Below are 24,975 nucleotides of genomic sequence, written 5' to 3'. Positions count from 1 at the left end.
GGACCTAATATCCCAAACTACAAATGTTGAACCAAGCTAACCAACTAATCATATAAACGGTACGAACACTAGTAAAATGGGCTCGTAGAGGGCAAATATTATAAAACTGACACTAACAATTAACATTTAACGATAAACAAAAAATTAATATACTACATATATAGTGCGAAGTAACACGTGAGCGAATAGTATAGTGGTTAGCTTGGGCGCGACAACAAGAGCCGGTATGTGGGTAACTGACAAAAATCACCGCAATCCAAGCAAATGGATTGAACCTAGAAACGCAAGTAGCAATAGTAACGGCGGCAAACACGGAGTACTGCTGTAGTAACCTGCAGTTCCAACAGGACCCCCGAAACGTAGCATCCTGAAACGAGAAAATTTATCATACACCAGGGGCCCAGGAGAAAGTGTGGTAATCGAGTGCATCGGAGGGGGGCATACACGTAATATTAGACGAGATGCGGAAAAATAAACATTAGTTAACATTTTTACAGTTTCCCCTGCTATTTTGTATACAAAGTGAAGCGAATGGAGCAACGTAAAACAAAACTATTGCAATACAGAGAAAGAAGGAAATGTGTGTGCGCGTGGTTAGAAGATAAAAGTAAGACGAATGGTTACAGATTACAGCCAAACAAAACCAACACATGAAAGCAAACAAAAAAACCATTTAAACTTTCCCACGCTTAACTACCCCCTATATTGCCGTGCGCCGTAAATGGATTCTGATTCAATTGAAATGATTGTTAAACAAAATAGTAAGAAGAATGCGTTTCAACTTAACGAAAACGAAAAAAGAAAAGAAAACAAACTAAACATTGATAACAACTAAAACATAAATTTTACAACAAATAAATTTGCATACTTGACGACGGACCGCATTCTCTTGTGCAGTGTGTAAGAGAAGTAAAAGAATAGAGGCAAACATTGAGATAACATTACAACCAACATTCGCTAAATCAATGGGGAAACATAATGGCTGAGGCTGAAGGGACGGAGGGACGAAACAACTTGCAACAAACAACATCCCGAAATTTAAATCAATATTTATCATATTTACATTTTTAAGCTTAACCATTTACAAGAATGAGTATATTTAGAGGAAGAATTTCGCAGCACACCGCCAATCCGCGTGACAGCGATGCGTAGTTTACCGCGAAGGGCAATGGTCAGTAGTTAGTAGCGTAGCCGTTTGCGAAGCGTTGCCACAGCAACCACGGTGTCGGGAGATTATTATCTAACACGAGCCCAATTGTGCTCCTGATCACGTACTTTACTACAAAACGTTTGCCTCAAATCGCCACTGTATTCCATGTTTTTTACGCTCTTATCTTGAACTCCCTCTAACTAAAGCAAAAACCTAACCTAACAAAACGCGAGCCATCCTAACGTGTAAGTCTCAAAGTTAAATGAAAAAACAACTGTTATCTATTAAAAAAACAGACAAAAATCTCAACTAGTCGTTAAAATTAACCGTTTTGCTTAACCGACCGACGGACATGGGCCTGTTAACTTTTTGCCTGATGCTGTCCTTTTTCCAACTTCCAAGTCAATAGGTTCTCCATACTCTCTCCGTTGCGTTGTTACGTTGGTGTGTTTGGCCCCGCGAAGGGGCACTTAATGGTTAATGGTTCTCTACTGCAAGGTATAATTGCTGGACTTTTCTCGACTATTACCGAAATAGCGCAGCTTCCAACTTTTGGCCCTATGGGTGATTAATAATGATAAACAAAAAGGACGATAAAGAAAATTTAAAAAACAGCTGAAGACACGTTTGTCAATCTACGTCTTCTGTAATCTTTTTAACCCAATGAAATATTATTTATGATCTGCAAATGAGAAACGGAAATGAAGGACCGGTATACCAACTTAAACACACCAAAAAGTATGGATTAAAGCGCAAAGTTTCAAAATTCGCAAAGATGGATAAAGTTTCGAAACAAGGTCAATAGAAACTTGGTAACGATATTTTGAGCTGATTATAGAATTGTTTCGATGTGTTTTAAACAATTATCAACCTTCAAGAAACAAGCAAATACTTGAAAAAAACTATGTCGAGCGATCGGGCGAAGTAATAGAAGAAGGACTAAAATTAAAAAAAAAAATTTAAACGAAACAAAAATAAAAACCTTATTGAATGCAATTAATCAATTCCTTGCGTGAGAATGTAAAAAACGAACCGGGAAAAAACACACAAACCGGAAGGCAGTAAAAGTGGTAAAATGATACAAAAAAATTAGAGAAAACAACGTGGCGATGTGACCAGACAAACGTATTAATCGTGAGAGCATTTGTTTCAAAATGCGTACACCATTTGAGTACTTTTACTGAAAGATTATTGTAATTTATTGCTGATCCGGCATGCGAAACAAACCAGCGGAGCACGTCCGGGCAGACGACAAAATATTGAAATATTGCATTCGCAATCGCGACACGTGGCACGTTGATGTGCGCTGCAGGGTTGTTGAGTACAGAGAAAGGGAGAAGGAAAGAGAGAGAGAAGAAGAAGAGAGAGAAAGACAGAAAGAGAGATCATTCAATTGGGTTTCCGGACGTTTTCCGGATATATGCAGAAATTAAAATACAAATGGTTCTTACTGGTTTCGCTATCCCGTGTGCAACGATGGAAGGGCCAGTGCAATTGTTTTCCGAACCGGTTTGGTTAATGGTTTAGGTTTGGAAGCAAACGGATTGCATTGTCTCGGCGAAGGGCAGTCATTATGGTCCATTATGGACCATGTTTTTTGATCTCTCAACCATCTTAGAACTTTAGACCACAATGTTACACAAACAGATTGAGCGGATGCGATATCAAAATGTTTTACATTTACTCACCATCGTTTAGTGATTGTCAGAGAAGCGCCAGCTATAGTGCGACACTATTTCAAATACTTCATTATTTTGAGTGGCCTATGCAACGAACTTTCAGATACAAACAGAAGAAAAAACAATCAAAACTCGTAGCGATCGAACCATTTAGTGCATCAAGAGGTACAACTACACCTCTTCAGCTAAACCGGAAAGATGTAATGTAATATAAAACCAAACCGTTCAATAGGTCAAGAAAAATGGCCATTGGAGGTTTGCAATATCCGATTGACAACAGTGCACGTAGGAACTGTAGAAGAGGTCGGCAAAACTAGCTTTGTTTTAGGCACCCCTGGACAGTTTTAGTTGTGTACGATAAAATTCTCCAGTCTGTAGAAGAATCTTACAGTAGTCGAACTAAGGAGCTAATGAAACAAACTAAACAAAAGCTTGACCCCTCTCGGGTCAACGAACTGCGCCACCGCGCCACACATAGGGTGGGCGCGAAAAGTGAATGTTAACAAGAAAATTGTCTGATATAATGAGTAAAGCTAAATGATCGACACGTAAACGAAACACATTAGAAAGGAGTTTTGCAAACGATCGATCGCTTCCGGGTGGCCAATACAGCACTAAATACTAAACTGAAACCAAGTCTAAACCTATACACAGCAGCCGATCCATTGAGGAGGATGTGTAAAAGTAGAAAAGAGGTAAACCAAACAAACTAACCCGCAAAACATAGCAGCTAATTGGTAAAAACAAGAAAAAAAGTTTGATTACATTAATCAAGAAGATTCCACAATTGAAGCGCACGATTACGCAGACAAGTGTGACGAAGGCGATAAATAAATGAGAAAACCAAAACAATACTGCAAACGTTTTCAGTTTTTGTTTTTGCACAGCTTTTATTCACTTCTATCAAGGGTAAAGGAGTTGGTGGTGATGGCGGTGGTGCATCCGTTTACCGATCACTGTCGTCTTCAAACCCCCACGAACGTCCTCCGGATCGACGTCTCACTGGTTAGTAGTAGCTAATTAGTAACGTAGAAACAAAGTTAAAACGACACCCACGACGAAAAACAGGTTGATTTTACACGATCCAAAGCAAAACGAAAGAAAACACGTGCTTACACACTAACCTATAACACACTTTCTTCTGGAGTTTCTGATAAACCATTAACAGTTTTGCTCGATTGAATCCAGCAATAGCAGAGACAGACACGCACTACGATTGGGGTCCCCTTTTCGAAAGGGCGGCTAGCTACACGGAAGGTGGTGACACGTTTGGACAGTCTACGGGTGAAGCGCTTCGCACAGTGTTTTGGTTTGCATTTGGTGCGCCAAACGTGGGCCACACTTTGGAAGATAGGTGAGCGTAACTTTCATCAGTTGGATTTCAAGATTTTGCTTTCTCGTGGACAGGAAGAAGAGGATTAACGTTTTCTTTAGTGTCGTTTTCCCCTCTAGCGTTTAGCTCTCTGTTGTACGACTTATAAGGAACGGATGGAGCTACAATATTCATCGGCATGGATTGAGCTTTGCTACAAACGTTGTGCGATGCGCGATGCCAAAAACGCTGGCATGGAAAGTTTAATTTTCCACTCAATTGCTTAACAGGAAGACACACTAAAACTGACGGCAGTCGCGCACGTGTCTCTTGTTCGTTATTGGATCCCTAATTTGAACGCTTTTTAAAACGTAAACGAGCATTTGAGAGGTTCGAATATATTTAAAAAAAAAGATCCCTAAACATTCGATTCTTAGTATGTGTGTTCGATTAAGTTTCCATTTATAGTTCACCCAAAAACTGTCCGATCCAAAACTTCTCTCCGCTTTTTCCATAAATCTGTAAATTTAGTAATAGTTTTTGCTCCTTCTTCTCGTAAGGAGCCCCGCACGGCTAGATCATCAAAACGTGCTTTTCATTTTTGCTAATAAGTATTAATTTGCGCTTTGCCATAAATAAACTGTTATAAAATAATGTATTCGTTATTGCGCCAAACCGGTGCTAGAACCTCGATGGGCTCTGCGTGCAACGGTAATAGTTGTTTGCTGCTGTATAGAAAAAAAAGCTTCTCACGATCTGACTTCGATCGGCGCATTTGGCCTCTTCTTTGTTCTGTGTGCATGCAGCGCCTCTCCTGTTTGCTTCAAAATCCCTTTTAAATATATGTATATAATATTGGTATTTGTTTCGGTGTATATGTATATATCATCCACAAAAAGACGTTTGCCCTGCGTCATCCAGCAATCCAACATATCGGTTTGTGCCGCTTTCCACAACACACACTAGAGTTTGTGCATTCTTTGAAAGGAAATTACTGGGCGATTGGGCGGGAATTTTCTTGATCCTCTTTTTACCTCTTTTCCAATCGACTAATATCCGTGACGCGTGTAAATAGATCTCAAGTGTAAACATCTTATCCTGGGTGTTGCCTGTTTTGTGGTTCTTTCTGTGCCAAGAGTACAGAGGTTCGGGACGCGCCTTTCTTTTCCTTTGGTCTACTTCATTTTATCCGATTCGGAGGACAGCGACGTGGCATCCGGCGCAGCGTTCTGGTCATGGCCATTTTTCTGCACCGCACCACCACCGTACGACGAGGCTTTGCTGATCTTCGACATACCGATCGCTTTCACCATCAGCATGTAGACTATGTGTAGATGTACAAACAAATTAAATTAGTGCCCAGCATCTACCATTCTCACCGTGCGGTACCCGCTACTTACACGCAAAAATGATCCCGGCACCGATCGAAAAGTATAGAATCTCTCCGCTGAACAGCAGCTTCATTAGATAGTAGAGCATTGGCGTTAGGGTGGCCACAGCCCAGAACACCGTGTTGAGCAGGGTCATTGGGCGGCGCTGTAGCGTTATCTTTGGCCGCTCGGCAATGCCGGAATCGGTAAAGAAGCTACCCGTCCGATGGAAGCTGTCCTGCATTCGGTCCTTCTCGCGGAACAGATTCTGCATCCATTCGGCTGCCTCTTTTTCGTCCTGCGGCAACGATTTGATGGGAAAACGGCGGACACACATGTGCGCCGTAAGCGGCTTACCGTTGAGAATGTTGAAGATGGTCGGTTTAACCTGTTCCGATGATACAACGAGTAACAACTAGCCAATCGACCATTGTGTCCCACAGTACGTGTCGCCTTCTTACCGACGAGTCCTTGCAGATCGCAAGCTGAATGTCCAACGCAGACGGGCACTTTTCGCGCAGATACGGCAGGCTGGCCGTGAAACCTTTGGTGCGCGGAATTAGGTGATGCTTTAGCGGCACCATACCTTTCTCTTCGGCGAACTTTACCGATGCGGCATGCTTGGACTCGGTGAATCGGGTACCCTCGGCGTTTAGTAGCAACCACACCGGGTCGGGATAGTCCAGGATTTCATTGATCTGCCGTCCGATGATTTCACGGTCCTTTTCGAACGATCGCTCGAGAAACACAAACTCGGCAAACTTCCACGCCCAACCGATCGTGGGGATATACTGGATGACCTTTTTTGCGTACGCCTTACAATTGCCCAGCACGCGGACCTTCTCGCACAGCATCCATCCGATCAACCAGTCGACCTCGTAGGTGTGGTTCATCAGCAGCAGAACGTGCTCCGTGCCGCAGTACTTCATATCCTCGTCGCTAATGTACACGTGCAGCGTCGTATCCGACCACCAGTCGGCCAGAAACACGAGCTCTGAAGAACAAAAAGCGGTTCTATGTTCACAAAGGGACGTTGGAAAGGTAAACAGAGGGCGCACAACTTACGCGAGTAAAACGAATAGCACAGGTAATAGCCAATCGTTCGGTACAAGCGCTTATTGAATGGTTTCAGTCCGACGTACAGTATGCACTGCATGGTGTTGATGATTAGCCCGGAGGTGAAGAACGATATCGCGAAACAAAGATGGACCAGGGTCGACTGTTTCATCCTTCCCAGAAAGCCCGCCATGATAACGATTTGTGCTTCTATTACTACAATGGCCTTTTTAATTTTATTTTTTATACTAACTGAAAACCCGCACTTAACAGAATGTACTGCTGCGCTTTCGATGGAGTAACGCAGTCAGTGTTTGTGGCCGCTTACGCAAACAGAATCGCGAACCTATCGCGAGGTTCACTACTAAACCACGAAAAACTCAAAATCAATTAACTAAAGCGCAAAACAAACAGCTATACAGTATCGCTACGGTTAACGTGTGCCGCGAACAAACAACTACCAAAGTACTCTATTGTGCGCCCGTACATTAAACCATCATAACTTGAGCCACTGTAAGTAACCTTCTGCTTTCGTTAATCCCCGATAACAACTCATTGGGAAGAGGGTTTATAAAACCAAAATACGGAATCACTTTGTGGTCGCCGGGGTCTTCGGGCTTATCCTCGCTTTTTCATCGTTTTAAGGCAGTTCAAAGTTGAGGCTCCAGATCTGAAAATGTGTCAATAACGAAGAAAGATTAACATAAAATCCTTAAGACAATCAAAAAATGATCAAATGATAATAATTGGGGTTTTGCAAATCCGAAAGGATATTCAAACAAACGATCATTTCAAAGAGAATAACAAAATTGGCCAAGATATTACAGATCTTAATTTATTTTTGGCAACACTTTTCACGAGAAATTGTTTCAGAAGTTATCACTAAAATCATAACTTAACCATTATATGTAATGTTTCTCGTTTTTTGCACGTGTGCGCGTGTTTCTATCAACACACTCGAACAACTTGCAATAAAAAATAGATAAAAATAAACCCCTCTAAGTAACGCTCCACGACAAGATAATGATAAGTGTTCAACATAATCTCAGGTCGAAGTTCGCACATCGCATCGATACAAGCTAATCCCACTACGGCCCTACGTCATTGTAAGAATGCAGGCGAAATCGGCCTTGGCGGTCGAAATCCCTCGCGAGAGTTAGTTAGGCCCACTAGTAGAAAACATGACCAGTGCACGGTGTACGAAAGTGATAACAGGGGAAGGAAAAAATTCTAACATCCTGCGAGTCACGAGACACCACACTTGGTTCGGTGGGGATTAGCGACCGTTAATCTAAAACATTCCTCGTCCCCTGTCGCGGTTCGGTTCGCTACAGATGGGTTGGTCACCGGATCAACAATTCTCTTGTGCGTAGGATAAACGAAGGAACATTAAGACAGCAGTGAAGGATTAAAGATTAAGGTTCCAGTAAACAAGACACCACAGAGCAGTGATTACTTTTAGACTGTGCGAGTAGTGCTGGTTGTCAAATGTATCCTATAAAACACTTTTCACACAAAATTATTGTGTTTCTTTTTGCCAATACTGCCAGAATGTTTCCTCGCAAACTGATTGCGCAAACGCCTGCTGATAACCAGCAGTGGCGTGCGAAAAAACAAACCTTCCAGTCGTTGACTTACGCTACGCCAGACATGCTTCTTATCATGAAAGGGATGATAGCTTTCACCGTACCTTCTTATCTGTTGTGATTTTCGGATCACTCGTAACGTTACAGTTACCGGCCGAGGACAAATAGATGGATTCATTGTGGTCAGCTGTTATATTGCTTGTACAGTTTAACTATGGACTAGGAACGATGTTCAACCATCCAAGAAATCCAAGAAAGAAGCTTGATTTTTGAAGTTTGGCTCTGGCACAAAGGGAACCCCTAACGTCTACGTGTTCCTTTTAGCATAAGCACCATTTAATGCTTACAGGGTATTGATTATTAGAAGCGATGCACTGCAGCATCCAAGCAAACGATCGCTTTCCACGATGCCGTCATCTATGTTTAGCGGTTAAACTAAGAATACGATCACTAGCTTCACAAGGCTATTTTTAAAGTAACACTATCCATTGAAAAAACAAATCTAGCGCCTTTTAATCGCCCGTAGTTGCCTTTTTATAGTACACCCATTCAGGTGGTTCACTGAACCGTGCGCGGTAGAGGGTTGCACTGAACCGTGCAATTGCCACCAAATTATGGCAAAAAATTGAAAATAACAAACAGACTGACTGATAACAAACAGACTGATCGAAAAATCAAAACCACCGCAATCGCGACTAATTTTTTTCCGTTGCTCCTCGTACATTTGGGCGCGTAATCTGTAGTCCACCTGGTGGAACTTTGAACCTTGCCGGTCCACACAGTTGATTGTATCGGTCCTATCAGATGGGGTTCATTAAAAATGTGACTAATCCATGTGGACAGTATCAGTCAGCGATTATCAACACCAACCGGAAAGGGCTCACAGCGCGCACACCGCTGTTTATGGCCAGCTGCCAGGTAGCCCTACATTGTGACGAATCAGTTGATTGCTTAGGAAAATTCAATTTAAAAAGGAGCACTCGATTTCACTTGAAGTTTCGCTTAAAATATTTTACTACTTTAACTAATGCTGCAACATTTGCTTCCTGGTTTGGTTATGGTTTAAATAAAAAAAGGTTTATATAACTTCAAACATAGTTTGTGAACATTCAAAGGATCGTTTCCGGCGATCGATCAAACTCATCCGTTCAGCGTCCATCAATCAATCACTCAAATAGCGTTCACTGTCCACATTCCGAGACTGGCTTTGACAAGATTGCGATACAGATTTGTCATCCATCCACCGTTCCTTAGCGGGCCGTACTTTGATGGGCACGACATGCTTTTTGCGTGTACTAATCATCCATCAAACTCCTTTCTCTCAGTTACTTTCGCCATGACGACAACATAGTAACCTTTGCTCAACAGGTTAATACCTTTGTGTGAAGGTACCTTCAATAGAAGAGAAACTTGATGCCATTCAATAGGTATTCCGCACTTAGGGTGGCGCCTTGGGGTTAGTGTCGCATTGCAAAAGCTCAGGCTCAAAGACTCAGGTCTTCTGTGAAACGCAAAACAGACAACAGTATCTAAAATGAACTCTAAACTCGCTCAAAGTTCACAAGTCTCCACCGCCGATTGGCATGACGTAACGGGAACAGGACAAAGGGCGATGGGCACAGCCCCTCCACAGGCTGGTGTGTGATTACGGTGCCGCAATACTGCAACAAGTGCATACAGCTCAAGGCGTGCAGCTCAGGTAATCTCCGCTTCATAAGGAAGGAAAACCGATTGGACCACCAGATCGGGAAGCAAAGTGCAGCTAATGAGAATTCGGATCAAACTATACTTGAAGGGCGTGCACGGAGATTAATATGCACAACCGGTACACATCCGGTGGTACGACGCAAAAGGGAGAAGAAAATAAGTAAACACCGCTGTGAAGGATCAGTTAGGTTACCGTTGCGCTTCCGCTATCGGTGTGCCCTTGACGCTCGCTTCGGCTAATCTCCCTTAGCGGTGTTCGTTCCGTTCTGATTCCGTGCGTTATGGTTTGTAGCTGGAAAGTGCGCTGTAAACACGCGGTGCCGGGGCTTCCGTTCGAAAAGGTCCGTATTGCTTCTGCCTTTTCGCTGCTAGTGCGAAAGGGTCGAGTCGCCAACAATGATCCAACAATTCGGCACGTCACAAGCGGTATTAGGAAAGAATTAACACCTCACTTATCGCGCACTACACGAGACGGTGGAACGGTGTTTGCTCGACGGTCAACTTACAACACAATTGCATCGGCAGCGATTCAGCGATGCGACCGCGGATATCCGCGCACGGACGAAAGCGAAAACCAGTTTTCTGTTGCGAATTGGCACTTGCGGTACGCGGCTCGCGGAAAAGCAACGTCGGGTGAAACCCAATCTCTCCGTTTCTTTGGTTTGTCGGATGTGAAATGACAATCTTGAAGCGATAATAAACGGAAAGCAAAAGGTGAAACGGACTCTGACTGGGGGGCCACATGAGGCGTAACAACTAGCGTAAAATTAATTTGTAATGTCAAATCATTTACGTTTCGTGTGGCAGCAAAAATATACAAACGAAATGCCAAACGTGTTTACGTTCGTGTTTTTGGTCCGAGAAAATAGTAGTACAAGAGAAATAAATTGATTTCTGAATATTTCTGTATGTTTTTTTGATTTTGTTGCTATACCAGCAAATAAGAACTTAAATTATCCTCTGTTTGTAAGCAAAGCGTTTGCAAAAAGTACTTACGCTAGGGGTTTACGCCTCGGCCGACCCGTAAACGTTTTGACAGAGGCGCAGCAGTTTGGCATTAATATCAAATTAATGTTAAAAAGCATTACGTTACGCCTCATGTGGCCCCCCAGTGACAGTTCGTCATTTGTTGACAGCTGGGAAAACCTGTGAATGTTGTTCGCGTTGGTCGTTTGAATGTTGAATTCGGCGGTTAGCAGGATTCACTGAAATTTTTATTTAGTTATTAATATATTTTCATTATTAGAATGGATTGATTTTAGTTTTTGATTTACCTTTACTACGAACATTACAAACACATTTCATTTGTTTTGGCGTTACGCGAAAGCATCAAAAGAAGCAGTCACCAAACGCGTTCGTATATTCGAACAAAGGAACCACGCACCGCCAAAACGAACCACGGCAATGTTCTATAGCATATATATGCATATATGAATGAATATGAATATGAAGCATATATCATTGCGACAAATTTGTTTTGGGTTTGTTTTTTGTCCCGCTCCCGCACAGCAGTTGCACTGTTCGTAATTCGAGAACGCAAGTTAATTTTTCGTATGAATCTTTGGGCAAATGGAAAGTTAATTTTTCGTATGAAACTTAGTTTACTTTCAAAACTTCAAACTTGTTTTTACCATTTCGTTTTGTTTGCAGTAGTATTTTTTGACAAACGTGCCCTTTTTCACAGCGCCCATCAGTGCTCACTGGGCACACGCAAAACTCACGACTCACTAGCTGTCAAAATATTCTCACGGCAGTGAAGGATACAAAATAAAATCTTCAATGAACGCCAACCGCGAACTTTGCGTAGAAATTCTTTTTCTTAGTGGTAAACAAGTTGTTCTTTGCCCGCGTGTTGCTTCCCTGGCACAGGCCAGAGCCTGACGAAGGCCCCCACCAATGAATCCACTGGCATCCCGTGCGGTAATGTTCAGAAAAATTAGCCCAAAGTCACTTCCGTTCCGAGTTGGACTCCACCGCGCTGACGACGGGCTGGAACGGTCAGTGGAAATTCCTTCATCGTCGTGGTGCATTGTTTTGGCCCGGAGCGGGCCGCAGTGACCTCGCTGGCCCCACAACACGGTGGCGCCTTCAGGACCGGCGAAACTGTGCTTGCTGTTCGTGCACCGCTGTGGGGAGTGCAGAGGCAATTCTTTCCTCCCACGGTGAAAGTTGGCTCTAAAGGGTGGCCCCTAGGGCTTTGGAAAACTGGAATTGGCGTGCACCGCGGATGCTCGTCTCGCGAGAGAAAGGGACAGAGCGCGGCACTGCACGATTTGATTTGAGGTTTCTTCCGACTTTCGCTTGCAGCTTGCTTTAGTTTATTTCCGGTGAATACCGCCCAGATTGCGCTGTCCATCCTGTGGCCATCGCCGCAGCGAACGGAGAGAAAACACTAACACTCTACATCCCGAGGTACGGGCCACGAAGAGGATCATGTTTGCGGAGAAGTTTTTCGGCAACCTCAGCATGGATATGATAACGAGCAATGATTCGGAGGAATCGATCGAGAAACTGACGCCCGGTGGTGCGGTACGTGAGTGATGTTTGTCGATTCTGTTACTGTTTCTCACGTAGCACATTCCCTTGTATCCTTAGAAGTACCAAGCGGCGATAACGGACCTCGGAAAAGCTCTTCTACAAGCTGCTAAAGTCGGTTGTACAGAAAAGGTACACGAGCTCATGAGCCGGGGGGCGCCGTTCACGGCGGATTGGGTGAGTATTTGAACTGGGAACACCATAGGAAAAAAATAAGATGTGTCGTTTTCTTTCGCCAGCTTGGAACGACACCGCTGCATTTGGCCGCCCGATACAATCATGTCGAAACGTGCAAGATGCTGCTGCGCGCCGGTATAAGCAAGGACTCTAAAACCAAGGTCGACCGGACGCCGCTCCACCTGGCCGTTTTTCATGGCCACATCGAAATCGTAGAACTCTTGCTGAGCAACAACTGTGAAGTCGATGCAAAGGATATGGTATGTTTCGTGGCCGCCCGTTTGGATTACTCAATGATGAACCCATTGAATTGCAGCTCAAAATGACAGCGCTGCACTGGGCGGTAAACCAGAAGCACAGTAAGATCGTCGAGATGCTCCTGCAAAACGGTGCCGATCCGAACGTGGTCTCAAAGTTTGACAAGACTCCCATCCAGCTGGCGTTGGAGTCGGGCCAGGGCGAGCTGTGGCAAGTGATGTTGCTAGCGAATCAGATGCGGGCGGCAAGCAACGAACAGGTTGGAGTAAGTAACAAACAACGCTGGAGCCGTCGTTCGTGAATCATGACCAAGACTCGTTGACCACACGATAGGTGCAAGAGGCAACGGATAGTTTAATGTACGAACTGCAGCAGCATAAAGAGCGACATCGAGGGCCACCAACTGACGGAGTCGACTCGAAATCTGGCGTCGGCGTTGGTGATGATGACGATGTGGAGGACAACATTACGATGGATCTGAGCAGCGACAGTAGTAGCCGCCTGACGGAGCAACAAAACGGTGCCGATGATTCACGGGACGATGCGGACCATTTGATTGAACGAGAGGACAGTATGAGCGATGCAATGACGAACCTGGAGCAGAGCACCGACACGGATCCAAAAAATCTTGATTCCGGTACCCTGCAGATGCTGAAGGAACATGGTATCGCACTGATACCATCCGATGATACTGGCAGCCTTATCACCTCCGCCATCCAGAGTGGTCGAAAGATCGTGCTCTCAGAAGCGGGCAAGTTTGCGCTCAATGAAACGCGAAACCTTCAGCAGCAACCACTGTCGAGATCGGTAACGTCTACGCCGCCACAGTTGCAGCCACGAACCCATCCAACGAAGGTGCACAATTCCCCGGCAGTGCACACGATGACTTTGACCGCAAACAAACCGAAGACCCTCAAAATTATCAAAAAAACCGCCTCGACCGCTGGCTCGTACGCGCCGGCACAGAATCAACAGGTGCATCACGTTCAGCAACAGCGCCAGCAGCCCCAACAACCGGTGCACGTCGTGAATGCCGGTCCGACGGCAACTATCAGGACGAATCAGGTGCTGAAGGTACTGTCTCCGGAGGAGTTTAAGCAAATTTGTAGTGGCGATGTTGGCATCATGAAGCGAGCGCCGGCTGCAGAGTACAAAAAAGCGCTTCCATCGACCTCGGTGAGGTAAATATTTCTTCCCTTGTGTCCGTACAATTCAATTATTAAGTAATTGCCTGGTGATCGTTTACTCGAACAATACAATATTGGTGTCGTTTCTACCTTTTCCCGAAGGATCCCCGTCGGTGGGCGACCGCAGATATTGAGCACAACCACTGCGTCGAAGCAGGTGGGCAAATACGTCATGACGAAAAGTGGCCAACGCATTCCGTTGACAACGACCGCCGGAATGAACGTGATATCCGCTCGTGCCTCGGAAGATTTAGTGAAAGCCAAGCTTGCCACGACTGTCAACGGACTGTCCTCGACGGTCGGTGCCACCAGTCGGCACATCATTACCTCGGCCGACGGCGTCAAGCGGCTGCGGACCGCAACAGGTATGGAGATCATTTCCACTCTACCAACCAAACTGCCACAGGATACGACAGTATCGGTTGAAACCGGTACCCGCACGGTCAGTAGGCCACATCAGCGAATAGCGATAAACAATCACGTTCCTGCTGCCGCCACCACCGTCACGAGTAACACCACCGGCCTAATAGTGGAGGTGCTCGAGCGGCAGATGGTGGAACTGAAGAAACTCATCGAGGACCTGCGGAAGCAGTTCGAGCTTTCGCAGAAGCAGAACGAGGAGTACCGGACTCGTGTCGAGAAGCTCGAGAAGGAGGTGCGAACACTCAAGCAACAGAGCAGCAATGGGAGCAGTTTCATCGAAATCATCCGGTCCGACTGATCGATTCCGATCGATTGAGATTATTTATTTACAGTTTCGCTGATGGCCTTATGGTAAGAGGGGAAAAATTTGTTAAAAACCAGTAACAAATCCGTTAACACACACATAATATCACGAACAGCGCTTCCTTTAGACTACATGTTAAAACTGTGACCTCCAAACAAGCTGTAGCGATCCGGGTGGATAGGCAGAAGGATAGAGAGCGAGAAAGCGAGAGTCGGAGAAACGTACAATTTAGTAGACGGTATTGAATGACCGAGGACGACAACGCGCGTATATAGAACGAACGAGGACGGAGAACCTCGTTGTGTAAAAAATCGGGGAAAACGTATATAAACACTTTGTCGTATTGGTTCCGTCGAACGCTTTTGTTCTTATGCAACTTTTCTGTACGTTTCAGACTGTGTGTTGTGATCTGAGGCTTCGAATTGGCCCACACAAACGTTGCCATGAGCGTTAACAAATCTAACTACAATCCGTCACCAGTGATTTTGAAACATAGTTTATCTTGTTTTTCTTAAGTCAACATTTCTCATTGGTTTTTCACACAAACCCAATCGCACACCGTGCGAATGTAACAAACAAATTTGTACCCAGTGCAACAATAGCGACCTATTCTGGAACATACCTCGGGGTGCTCATTGTACCTCAAAATCTTTTTAAGATAAAAACAAATATTACTGTACACAGTCTTGGAACGGCAAGAAACTAAAGAAAGAACAAACCGTGGGGGCCAGCACAGAAAGTAGATAGCAGAAAAAGATCATCCTTTTCACCAGCGCCCTCCGGTCGACATCCGGTGGTGCAATGTTAAAGCAAACTTCTCTGCCATTTAATTTTTTTTGTTGAAAGTGTGCGTGAAGAATTGAAGAAAAACTTACGATAACAACGATGGGAAGCAAAACTTGTTTTCCAATCTATTTGTTGTTTGGATTTGTTTCTTGTTCAGGATAACCACTTTCGATTGTTAGCAACTAACAAATTAGCTCGTTTGTTTTAAGATACTTTAAACAGGATGAAATAATTAACAGTGCGTGGGGGCGGAAATAAGAACAAGCAATCAAAACATTAGTAAGAGCAGTTAGGAAGGTAACGTCTATGCTCTCGACGCGCTCTGAGGTTGCGCAAATCCTGAAATTTGAAATGAATTAAGATTGCAAATATTACTTTTAGACCCAAGCGAATTCTAGCTATATAAGGATAAACACACTGACTCATAAGTACAATAAGCATTTTGCAATTATTTTCCCCCAAAACTAGAGGGAAGAAGACGTATGTATAGTGTTGACTTGACGAACAGTCCAGAGGATTCTCATCACGCAAATCTTTCGTTCCTAATTTTCATACCGTCGGTCCTAGACCGATCGGTGGGCTACGTGCTCCATTAGTTTTCCGTCTGTGTCCCCCTGCTTCTCATTCTTAATTCCCACAGTTAGAACTACAGAAACCGTCAGAACGGTTCGAATTGCGCAATGGCCAAACAGACAATTGTTGGTAATCAGATATGCGTGGCACTGGAAAACTGGCGTGAATGGCGTGAACGGCTGGCAATGGCGTGAAAAAAATGTACAGAAATTTCGAAATTTAAAGCGGCCCCAGCCATCGGGATGACCTGTTCGGCTATACTAACTATTGTAAATAATGCTTCTAGTGGTAGTAGGAAAGATAAGATTTCTCTTACCGTGACGTGGCATTGACTCCGAGTAGTGCTCAAAATCGTATGCCTGAGTTACTGTGTCACGGTCGCGCCACACAACGCCGTGCCAGTGGGTGCTTAGCATAGGAGCAAAACCGATAGCCTTCAAGCATTGGAGGGACATTAGCGAGTAAGCAATTAAACGGATGCATTTCGATTTTTCTACTAAATCTACTACTGGCGAATTTATTTGATTTTTTCACGTTCACGTATTCTGAAGGTTGCTGTTGTAGCCCGTTTACAGTCCCGTTTTCTCGTTAATCCAATCGTTGAAGGCCGTAACACGCGCAAACGCTCCCGGAAGTCCCCGCTCGCATCCCGTCGCGTGCCCAAAGCTAACCACACCGACCAGCGTGTTGTCGTCTACCAGCACCAGCGGTCCACCGGAGTCTCCGTTGCAGGGGGATTCCTTCTGTTCGCCGCGGGCACACAGTGTAGTCTTCTTCACCAACAGCGGACCGTACGTTTTGGCGCACTCCTTGTTCGAAATCACGTTTAGTGTGGCGAACTGAAGCTTCTCAGCCACATTCCCACCGTTCTCCTGAAGTCCCCAGCCGCTGAGCACGGCGAGACGGCCAGCAAAATCTTCCTGTCCGGTCGCACGACGAACCGGCTGGACGCGCTCACTGAACGGTACCTTCTCCGGCAGGCGCACCAATCCGACGTCGTTCACGACGAAGATCGGGTTGTAGCGATCGTGATGGAAGAAACTCTCGGACACCAGCACCAGTCGGCCATCGTCGGTGTTGTCGTTAAAATCGACTGCTCCCAGGTGCACCTCGACCGATTCAACGCCTTGCAGACAGTGAGCTGCCGTCAGGACCCACTCGTCGCTGAGTAGACTTCCGCCACAAACGGCACGCTTGCCAAACGGCAGATTCAGAGTGAGGCGCACTTGGTACGGAAATTGCCCAAGCTCTGCTGTTTCACCGTTCACGACACGAACTCCCGGGGCGGCCTGGGCGAGGCCCAGCGCGGCCAGCAGAATGGTAATACAGGCAAACGGTTGCATCTCGCCGAGGTAACGTGGTTGAGTTCTGTCGGTTTACCAAGCTTGCCTTGCTTTTATATTCGGTTGATAGTTTATCTCAGTAACGGTACCCAACGCAGGATCTTCTACGGATGGAGATTAGCACGGGTGCGGACACTTGAGTTCGACAATTCCGCCACATGAAGAGCTTTGTTTATTGATCATTGACCCAATGGGCGGGGTTCAAACGGTGGTTTTACCACGTTTTGCTGGATTCAAACAAGTACTTGGCCATAATGTGATAATGTGGCTCAAGTGGCTCAATGGATGTAGTGTCTACAATCAACACAAAAACGGAAGTAAGCTCGTAGTACTGGCAAGGTCTTGTGCTCAGTTCATTAACGGGATGTCTGAGAATTTCGCTACGATTCTTCAATGGCATGATAATCAGGTGTGGATTGAAGCCTATTTTTAGCGACGGCACTATTTCTGGCCAGTCCGTCGCATGTAGGCATCTTCTAATCGAGTTTACGACAGGTGTTTCCTTATCTTAGTGATTCGGATCAACTTTTTCTTGTATTGCGGTCATTCCTTCATTGTACTGCGGCATGAATCTTTTCTGTCGTGCAAGCAGTTATTCGCAAATGCTTTTCCTTCTTTCATTACCATTCTTCAGTCTCTTTTTCTTATGGAACCCATAAGACATTTTTCTTATCAATCACATGGCATTCAGGAATTGGCGAGACGTCCTAGCCGGTAGTGTGGGATTTCCGGTCTCTGAGGAGTCTGGATCTACCCACTAAAGTAATCTACTAAGTAATCTACTCACACCCCTACTAACGTCTTGAGCCCCCTTCGGATCACCTGCTCGGTGTTACCTTCGAAGGGGAGGCTGGACAATTTTGTCCCACTCGTAACCCCGTACCCCCCAGAGCAAGCGCGTGTGATCGTTGTTTTCGCGAACCCACTGACTGCATCGAAAGCAGCAGGGTCTCGCACATTAGCGCCACAACGCTTTCCGCTGCAACTTCTGCACCTAGCACGAGGTTCATGCGTTTCCTTGCTTCCTCGAACCTAGGACAAGTCACTAGGACATGCTCGGGCGACTCTACTGTGTCCTTGCAAGCGGGGCAGTGTGGTGACGAGGCTCGTCCAATACGTTTAAGACCCTTCCGTAGCAGTTTTCTTCATATTGAAGTAATGAAGAAGTACTCCCCGCCAAAACACTTCAGCTTGACTAGTTTTAGTATACTGAACATTTTTTGATTGAATTTTATTTACTACTTCATATTCTAATATCTACTTTGCACTTAAACTATTCTCAATTGTATCGTAGCTTTTTACGTTTTTATCTTGTTGGGAATAACTGGCCGATAAAGACTTTTTCGGTTCAAACTCAAATATTCGCCAAATATTTTGCAGCGCCACCTACCGGCAACTGCGATAGGCAATATTTCGCCGCAGCGGTTTTTTTTCTAGGATTCTTACAAAAATAAACTTGGCGTTTTATTTAGTAGCAGGATTCAGGATTTTAATGTTGATCTGGATTACTGAAATTTACTGAATATATATTTCATGCATGCAATAATTTTGTCCCCATATGGGATCATCTGAAATGTTCTCGATTATATTTGCAGGTTGAATTCTTTCCCCTATTTCTTTACGCATTACCACTTGCGCAGACGTTACAATCAATAACCAATTATTTTTCTTTTGTTTTTTATCACGTTTTCTGGCGGGATTAAACAAAACCTTCTAACTGGAAAAATTTCAAACTTGCTTAGAAGCGAATTACCCCAATATAAACGCACAACGCATGTGCCCAGTGTAAAGTTGGTCTTGTCAGGTTTGCGAACCTACAAGCGAAAACCACGGACCGGGAACGCTGAGTCGAAAAAACCGAGAGAGAATATGAGAGAAAAGTTAATTATGGGAGAAAAACCAAAAAATCGCTCAGAAATTCAGATTTTCAGAAAATTTGAATTTTGGACAAAATGATGAAGAATGAAATGAATTGTTTATTTTGAAGAGGGATTTATTTTGAGTTGACATTTTTCTCCTACAAAGATAAAAATAAATTTTTGGGCACCCTAAAATTAGTTCTATGTTATTGGGTTATAGGCAGCGAAAAAACCATAAACTTAGTTTTCCTGATTCGATTCGATTCATTCGATTTGTAGCAGAAATTAAATTTTGTTTAAAACAACGAAAAAAGCTTATTTAATGTACTTGAACGCGTGTATTGAAAATTAAAAATTGAATTAAATCACAACACATGCAAATAAAACAAAAACGTTGAAAAAAGTCCATAGATGCTTCCTAAAAATAAATATGTCCGCCTTTCTCATACAAATTCCCCACTGTGGACTGCCGCGATAGCAAAATGAACTCTGAAATAGAGCCATGTTCCGTCGTCAGTTCTCTATAGGGTTGGCACGGGCCTTCATTCTTCATTTTGCTCATCACGCTTTCGCTCATCACGGTGGTCCGCCGCTTGGGTCGGAAAATCAAGCAAGTTTCTCCAGCATCTTCAGCTGATTCCGGTGCCGTACTTTTCGTTTACTAGTTCCAAAACATAGTAGGATTGGGTAGAAGCGAAAAATAAAATGAAGTTCCTGGTTGTTTTCAGCGTTCTGGTGGCTAGCGCAATGGCCGGCGAAGGACCAAAAGTGACGGACAAGGTAAGTGGTGACGCCGCACGCCACGTTCTTTTCTCACGCTGGATAAAGACTCGCCCTTTTTGCTGATTTCGTATGCGGTTGTTTCTTCGCTGATATGTTATCTCGCGTGGCAACGTGTTACGAAATCTCCAACGTTATGGCTACGTGGCCACCTTCTTTGATAGCCTACTCTTAGCGAGAAGAGCTGGCTTCGATTATCCTTGTGTTGTAGCCCGATACCAAAGGACCTTAATATTAAGCTTTATTTTTAACAAAGTAGTTGGGACAAGCACCAATTCGATCACAATGGCCCATTTCAGGGTGGCCTCCTGTGACACACATAATTTCACAATTATTTTTTGTTTGGTTAGGTGTTCTTTGACATCACGATCGGCGGCAAACCTGCGGGACGCATCGTGATCGGGCTGTTCGGGGGAACCGTTCCGAAGACGACACGCAACTTCAAGGAGCTAGCGGAGAAGACTACCGTCGGCGAAGGGTAAGTAGATATAGTTACTTAGTGTTGCCGTTTATGGGCAGAACGTTCTCGACCCGACATTTGCATAATTCAATTATCACACTCCGTACAACGGGCAACTGCCGCAACGCTGCGTAAGTCCTCCGTGAAGAGGGCACGCATAAGGAAAGCATTGATAGCATTTCAAGGGGTGGTGTTTATTTTAGCTTTTATCATTTCATTCACGCCCCAAGTTCAATGAGCTCGCTGTTTGCTTTAGGAAGTTTTATCTACTTGTACACATTGCCAGTACCAGCGAGCCATCGATCACTTTCTTAACCGGTTTTCGACCACTCAACCCATTGATCGCAAGAACAGCTGCGGTTGCGTGTTCTTCCCATCCGATCAATTAACTGATCATCGTTGTGTTTGCTTCTTCCACGCCTTACACACACACAGATACAAGGGCAGCAAGTTCCATCGCGTGATCCCCGACTTCATGCTCCAGGGCGGTGACTTCACCAAGGGCGATGGCACCGGAGGCCGCTCGATCTACGGCGAGCGCTTCGCCGACGAGAACTTCAAGCTGAAGCACTACGGAGCTGGCTGGCTGTCGATGGCAAACGCCGGCAAGGACACGAACGGTTCTCAGTTTTTCATCACGGTCAAGCAAACCAGCTGGCTCGACGGCCGGCACGTCGTGTTCGGCAAGGTACTGGAAGGTATGGATGTTGTGCGCAAGGTTGAGAAAACCGCCACCGATGGGCGCGATCGGCCGACGAGCGATGTCGTCATTGCGGACTCTGGTTCGCTCCCGGTCGACGAGCCGTTTGCCGTCGAGAAGAGCGATGCCGAATAAAGTGACCGCCCGCCCTGTGTGAACGAGCCTCGTTTCACGGAGGCTCTTCCGTACTTTTATCATTCACCACCATTGGCACACATCCTTGGCCTCATCCTCTGTTTTCCGAGATCTACGTCGGGCCGTCACCCGTCGTTCGAATGAAGATAAAAAATAATGCATTTCGAGTGGACTTCCGACGGCGGGGGAACGGTAAGCTGACGTTAAGGACAACACGCGGACGGAAATGATGGTTGATAATGTGCAAAAGATATCACACTGAACACACAATATTCGGTAAATAAAAGAGAAGATTGTATTTTTATGAAAAAGACATCTCCGGTGAAGGATACGATAATCTTCTTATGTGTAGCGATGACAATTACTGAACGATGACTTTAAAATATTTGAATTTCTAGGTTCGCGAGAGAATGTGCTCACGGTGTAATTAAACTCGTCCATGCCATGCCGATGATGATCGATAATTACTGACGACCCGTCCGCTCATTAGCCAGGCTTGATCAGTGGTTTTGAAGTAGTGATTAATAATTATCTGCTCCGCCCCACAAAACTGTGCAGCGTTAGGTTTCACTATGTAATAAAATGGGACAGCGATCGGAAGCGAAAAGAATATGGAACCCATAAAAGGCTGACAAAACAATAGCACGGTCAACGTGCAACAATTTGAAACAATATGACTCTGGATGTCAGCATTGTTAGCCGCTCCCCTACAACATTCGGGCATCATTGTGAGGCCGCCACTTTCCACATTTTATGCTTAATTATGGAGCTCTCGCCGTTCCGAGAAGAACGGATGTGACAGATGATAGAATGAGATAGAATGAACCAGTGTGTTTTCCACGCGGAAGAACAACGCGCTGTACCGTTTGCTGCCCTAGTTAACCTGCTGTGACCCGCCGCTTGTTTGTTTTCCTCCACACAGTGTAAATATGTATCGCTCGGTCTAGGTCAGGGCTTTTCTGGGTGACGATGACGTGTTTCTGCGCCCATCGAGAAACTAACCCCCTAGTGCGCCGCCCTGCTGCCGGTGAGGCCCTTTTCGGATTTAAATGCGAAACTAATTAGCAACCCAAATCACAAATGTGCTGCGACGCGAACAACCGAAGTTTAAGCATTTATACTTTTAAATAAGTCTGTGGTTTTATTACTCTCTTTATGTACACGCTCTTTGATGTTTAAAGTTTTGACCGCCCAAACCATGACGCGGCCAAGTTATGGGGCTTGGTTTTGTTTTCTATGAAACTGTTCTCTATCCGCATTCACGTTGTCATTCAAGCTACGCAAACTCTTACAGAATAGTTCCTTTATACTTTTACTTGCTCATCCTCTCGCCACGTTTGCCGCTTTGTTCTGCTCTGCTATATGTATATATAGTATATATAATATAATTATTTTGTTTCATGTTTTTCTTCTAAATAATTACACAACCTTCAAATCTGTTTCTATAAATTTTCATAATTTGTCTCAGTTTCATTTGTTATTTGTTTTAGGGGTTTGGTTTTGGTTTGTGTTGTGCTATAAGTTTTTTGCGTTTGCTCTCGTATTTTTCGTTTGATGCGGATGTATTTTGTGTATCTGTGTGTTTGTGTGTGTTTTATGCTGTTTCTGCTCTTGTGTTGGTTCCGTTCTTCGGGGACGACCGCCTTAGGTATATAATTTAACAAAATTCTAACTAACTTTCTACATCTAGTACTCTTGTAATTGGTTTCCACCGGCGATCGGTCCATCCCGTTAGCCTCAACGTGTGATTCGTTACATTATTACTTTGTTGTTAATGTTATATACTAATTGTTAATGTTCTTGTTGCTTGCTTGCGTTTCCCATTTATTGTTTGTCGTTTTGACATTATCCTTTTCCGTTGTTGTTGTTGTTGTTTAAACGTACACTTCTTTTTCTTGTATTTCTTTCTTTTCTCGTTTGCCGCGTCTCGTCCGGTCGCCGAGCCGGATCTTTTTCTGTTATGGGGTTATTGCACGTTGATGCTTCCTTTTAGCGGCTCTACCGGCACCATTTTTCGATACCCAATTTATTTGCACGAAGTAGAACTGATTGCAGAGAAAAGGGTCATGTCAAAATGTTTGCAAACCTGTTTCTACTTATCCCGCTAAACTAGTCTACTGATACTCAGATCGCAGAAACGGCAATTGGATGAATTCAGCTGTCCATAATAATAGAAATTCGTATTTTGTAAGTTTCGAAATTGAATTGTGGATTGAAGGCGCGCCACCGTCCTTATCTTCGTGTGCCCCGTTGCCGGCGTCCCTCTATCATGGTCCTAGACCCTATAGACACTATCGATTACGATCGGGTTTTCGCCCTACGAAATAGTAAATTTTCAAAAGACTGGAGAAGGAAAGAAACGGGAAAAACCCTTATGGGAAACGTATTGATTGTATGTATTTCCTTAAAACTGCTCCCATGCCATCAACTTTACACTTTCTCCATAATTCTATCTTGCTTTTGTTCCACTTCGCAGACCCCGGTACTGCAACATATCCTTCCCACCGGGTTTCGGCAATGCTGGTGTGGATGTCCAGTTCTCACTAATTGGTGCCTCCCGTTGCTTCAGTGGCGCGCGCCCTTATCAATTGTTGCAAAAATTTATTAACTACATAACAAGCGGAAAAAACAGAACGATATTGTTACAACTATTTCAACAACTACACGCCGAGTTTGCTCCATTTGCGCCGATAGTTTTTTCGGTTTTTCTTCCTCCGTTTTTAACATTTTTTTGGGGTTGTCCGTTTTAATTTCGCAACGTTTTTTTTCGCTCTCGCGTTTAACGGCTAACTAGTCAACTGTTTGGTATTATACTGTGTTTTCCACGCTATAACTAGATATCATGTTTCATTTACTTTTGTTTTGGTACAAGCACATTGTGTGGAACGTTGCTTTATTTGTTTCGCTATTTGCTACAATTTATTGCTAACAATCTTTCTGGGAGTAGGGGAAAACGGTACCCTTGCCGGGGGCCTTCGTCGTTTGTGGGTTCGTTTAAGTTGATTGAGTATTTGTTAGCGTACCCTTGCGTACTGCACGTTTCGATGCTCTGGCCGAGGGCCTGGCGATCTCCCTCCGTTACCAGCAGCGCCGCTATTGGTTTCTCCGATAGTGTATGAATTAATAAGGATTCCTTTCGCCTTGTTTCTGTGGGACCGAACGGATCGAAGTCGAAGCAAACGTATTCACCACAATGTGATTTGATGTGCGCTGCGAAACTGCGGAAGTGCGATCGAGAGCGATCGAAAGCGGATGGCGTTCCGTAAGTCGTGCCAAGCCATCATGCTTGGTAAGTTTTGTTACAATACAATACACTTAATTGACGTGTTGCCACTCTATCGGTTTGCAAATGGCCGTAAAACAGTCCGTTATCGATCCGGCTTTCTAAATTTAAATGTTGTCGCATCTTTTCGCAGCTAGCAATCGCTAACCCTTGGTTCCGTTGCCCATCGAAATTGAGGCCGTTTGGATAGTTCAACGTAGAACAGCCAAGCGGTGTGCCGAGTAGTACGTTCTAAAGCTCAGATTGATTGGAAAGGAATTGTTCAAGATGTAAAAGCCTTTAGGTTACTTTCATTTTGCCGCGGTGACGGTG

The 24,975-nt window shown here is 44.5% G+C and overlaps 4 protein-coding genes across 5 annotated transcripts; 2 read left to right on the top strand and 2 right to left on the bottom strand.

Moving 5' to 3' along the window:
• Nucleotides 1-3,716: 3,716 nt before the first annotated feature.
• Nucleotides 3,717-10,532, bottom strand: LOC131205889 (1-acyl-sn-glycerol-3-phosphate acyltransferase gamma-like). Its single transcript, XM_058198185.1, has 5 exons — nucleotides 10,054-10,532; nucleotides 6,577-7,237; nucleotides 5,973-6,505; nucleotides 5,542-5,899; nucleotides 3,717-5,465 (listed from the first exon to the last, which is right to left on the bottom strand). Exons 2-5 carry the CDS (start codon nucleotides 6,758-6,760, stop codon nucleotides 5,317-5,319), a joined length of 1,224 nt encoding a protein of 407 aa, XP_058054168.1. The 5' UTR covers nucleotides 6,761-7,237; nucleotides 10,054-10,532; the 3' UTR covers nucleotides 3,717-5,316.
• Nucleotides 10,533-12,253: 1,721 nt separating this feature from the next.
• LOC131212790 (ankyrin repeat and KH domain-containing protein mask-like) lies at nucleotides 12,254-16,563 on the top strand. Its single transcript, XM_058206811.1, has 6 exons — nucleotides 12,254-12,389; nucleotides 12,456-12,572; nucleotides 12,635-12,832; nucleotides 12,889-13,095; nucleotides 13,164-14,011; nucleotides 14,120-16,563. The coding sequence occupies exons 1-6, from the start codon at nucleotides 12,294-12,296 to the stop codon at nucleotides 14,736-14,738; spliced, it is 2,085 nt and encodes a 694-aa protein (XP_058062794.1). The 5' UTR covers nucleotides 12,254-12,293; the 3' UTR covers nucleotides 14,739-16,563.
• A 79-nt stretch (nucleotides 16,564-16,642) lies between these two features.
• On the bottom strand, nucleotides 16,643-17,446 carry LOC131216705 (collagenase-like). The gene has a single exon (XM_058211261.1). It carries the CDS (start codon nucleotides 17,444-17,446, stop codon nucleotides 16,673-16,675), a length of 774 nt encoding a protein of 257 aa, XP_058067244.1. The 3' UTR covers nucleotides 16,643-16,672.
• A 2,375-nt stretch (nucleotides 17,447-19,821) lies between these two features.
• LOC131205546 (peptidyl-prolyl cis-trans isomerase 5) lies at nucleotides 19,822-21,693 on the top strand. Of its 2 annotated transcripts, XM_058197688.1 has the most exons (4): nucleotides 19,822-19,947; nucleotides 20,034-20,085; nucleotides 20,436-20,563; nucleotides 20,981-21,693. In XM_058197688.1, the coding sequence occupies exons 2-4, from the start codon at nucleotides 20,053-20,055 to the stop codon at nucleotides 21,378-21,380; spliced, it is 561 nt and encodes a 186-aa protein (XP_058053671.1). In that variant the 5' UTR covers nucleotides 19,822-19,947; nucleotides 20,034-20,052; the 3' UTR covers nucleotides 21,381-21,693. The 2 variants fall into 2 exon arrangements, with proteins under 2 accessions (XP_058053671.1, XP_058053669.1); XM_058197686.1 differs by having other exon boundaries at nucleotides 19,862-20,085.
• The last annotated feature ends 3,282 nt before the right edge of the window (nucleotides 21,694-24,975 follow it).

This window comes from Anopheles bellator, chromosome 1, assembly GCF_943735745.2.
Source record: "Anopheles bellator chromosome 1, idAnoBellAS_SP24_06.2, whole genome shotgun sequence".
Classification (NCBI taxonomy): Eukaryota; Metazoa; Arthropoda; class Insecta; order Diptera; family Culicidae; genus Anopheles; species Anopheles bellator.
This window is presented reverse-complemented; position numbering and strand designations above follow the sequence as displayed.

Coding starts and splice junctions, on each gene's coding strand:
- LOC131212790 (XM_058206811.1), top strand. CDS start 12,294: ATGTTTGCGGAGAAGTTTTTCGGCAACCTCAGCATGGATATGATAACG. Junction 12,390..12,455: donor AACTGACGCCCGGTGGTGCG/GTACGTGAGTGA, acceptor TTGTATCCTTAG/AAGTACCAAGCGGCGATAAC. Junction 12,573..12,634: donor CGCCGTTCACGGCGGATTGG/GTGAGTATTTGA, acceptor TTCTTTCGCCAG/CTTGGAACGACACCGCTGCA.
- LOC131205546 (XM_058197686.1), top strand. CDS start 20,011: ATGAAGTTCCTGGTTGTTTTCAGCGTTCTGGTGGCTAGCGCAATGGCC. Junction 20,086..20,435: donor GACCAAAAGTGACGGACAAG/GTAAGTGGTGAC, acceptor TTGTTTGGTTAG/GTGTTCTTTGACATCACGAT. Junction 20,564..20,980: donor AAGACTACCGTCGGCGAAGG/GTAAGTAGATAT, acceptor ACACACACACAG/ATACAAGGGCAGCAAGTTCC.
- LOC131216705 (XM_058211261.1), bottom strand. CDS start 17,446: ATGCAACCGTTTGCCTGTATTACCATTCTGCTGGCCGCGCTGGGCCTC.
- LOC131205889 (XM_058198185.1), bottom strand. CDS start 6,760: ATGGCGGGCTTTCTGGGAAGGATGAAACAGTCGACCCTGGTCCATCTT. Junction 6,506..6,576: donor GTGCTATTCGTTTTACTCGC/GTAAGTTGTGCG, acceptor TTTGTTCTTCAG/AGCTCGTGTTTCTGGCCGAC. Junction 5,900..5,972: donor CGATCTGCAAGGACTCGTCG/GTAAGAAGGCGA, acceptor TCATCGGAACAG/GTTAAACCGACCATCTTCAA.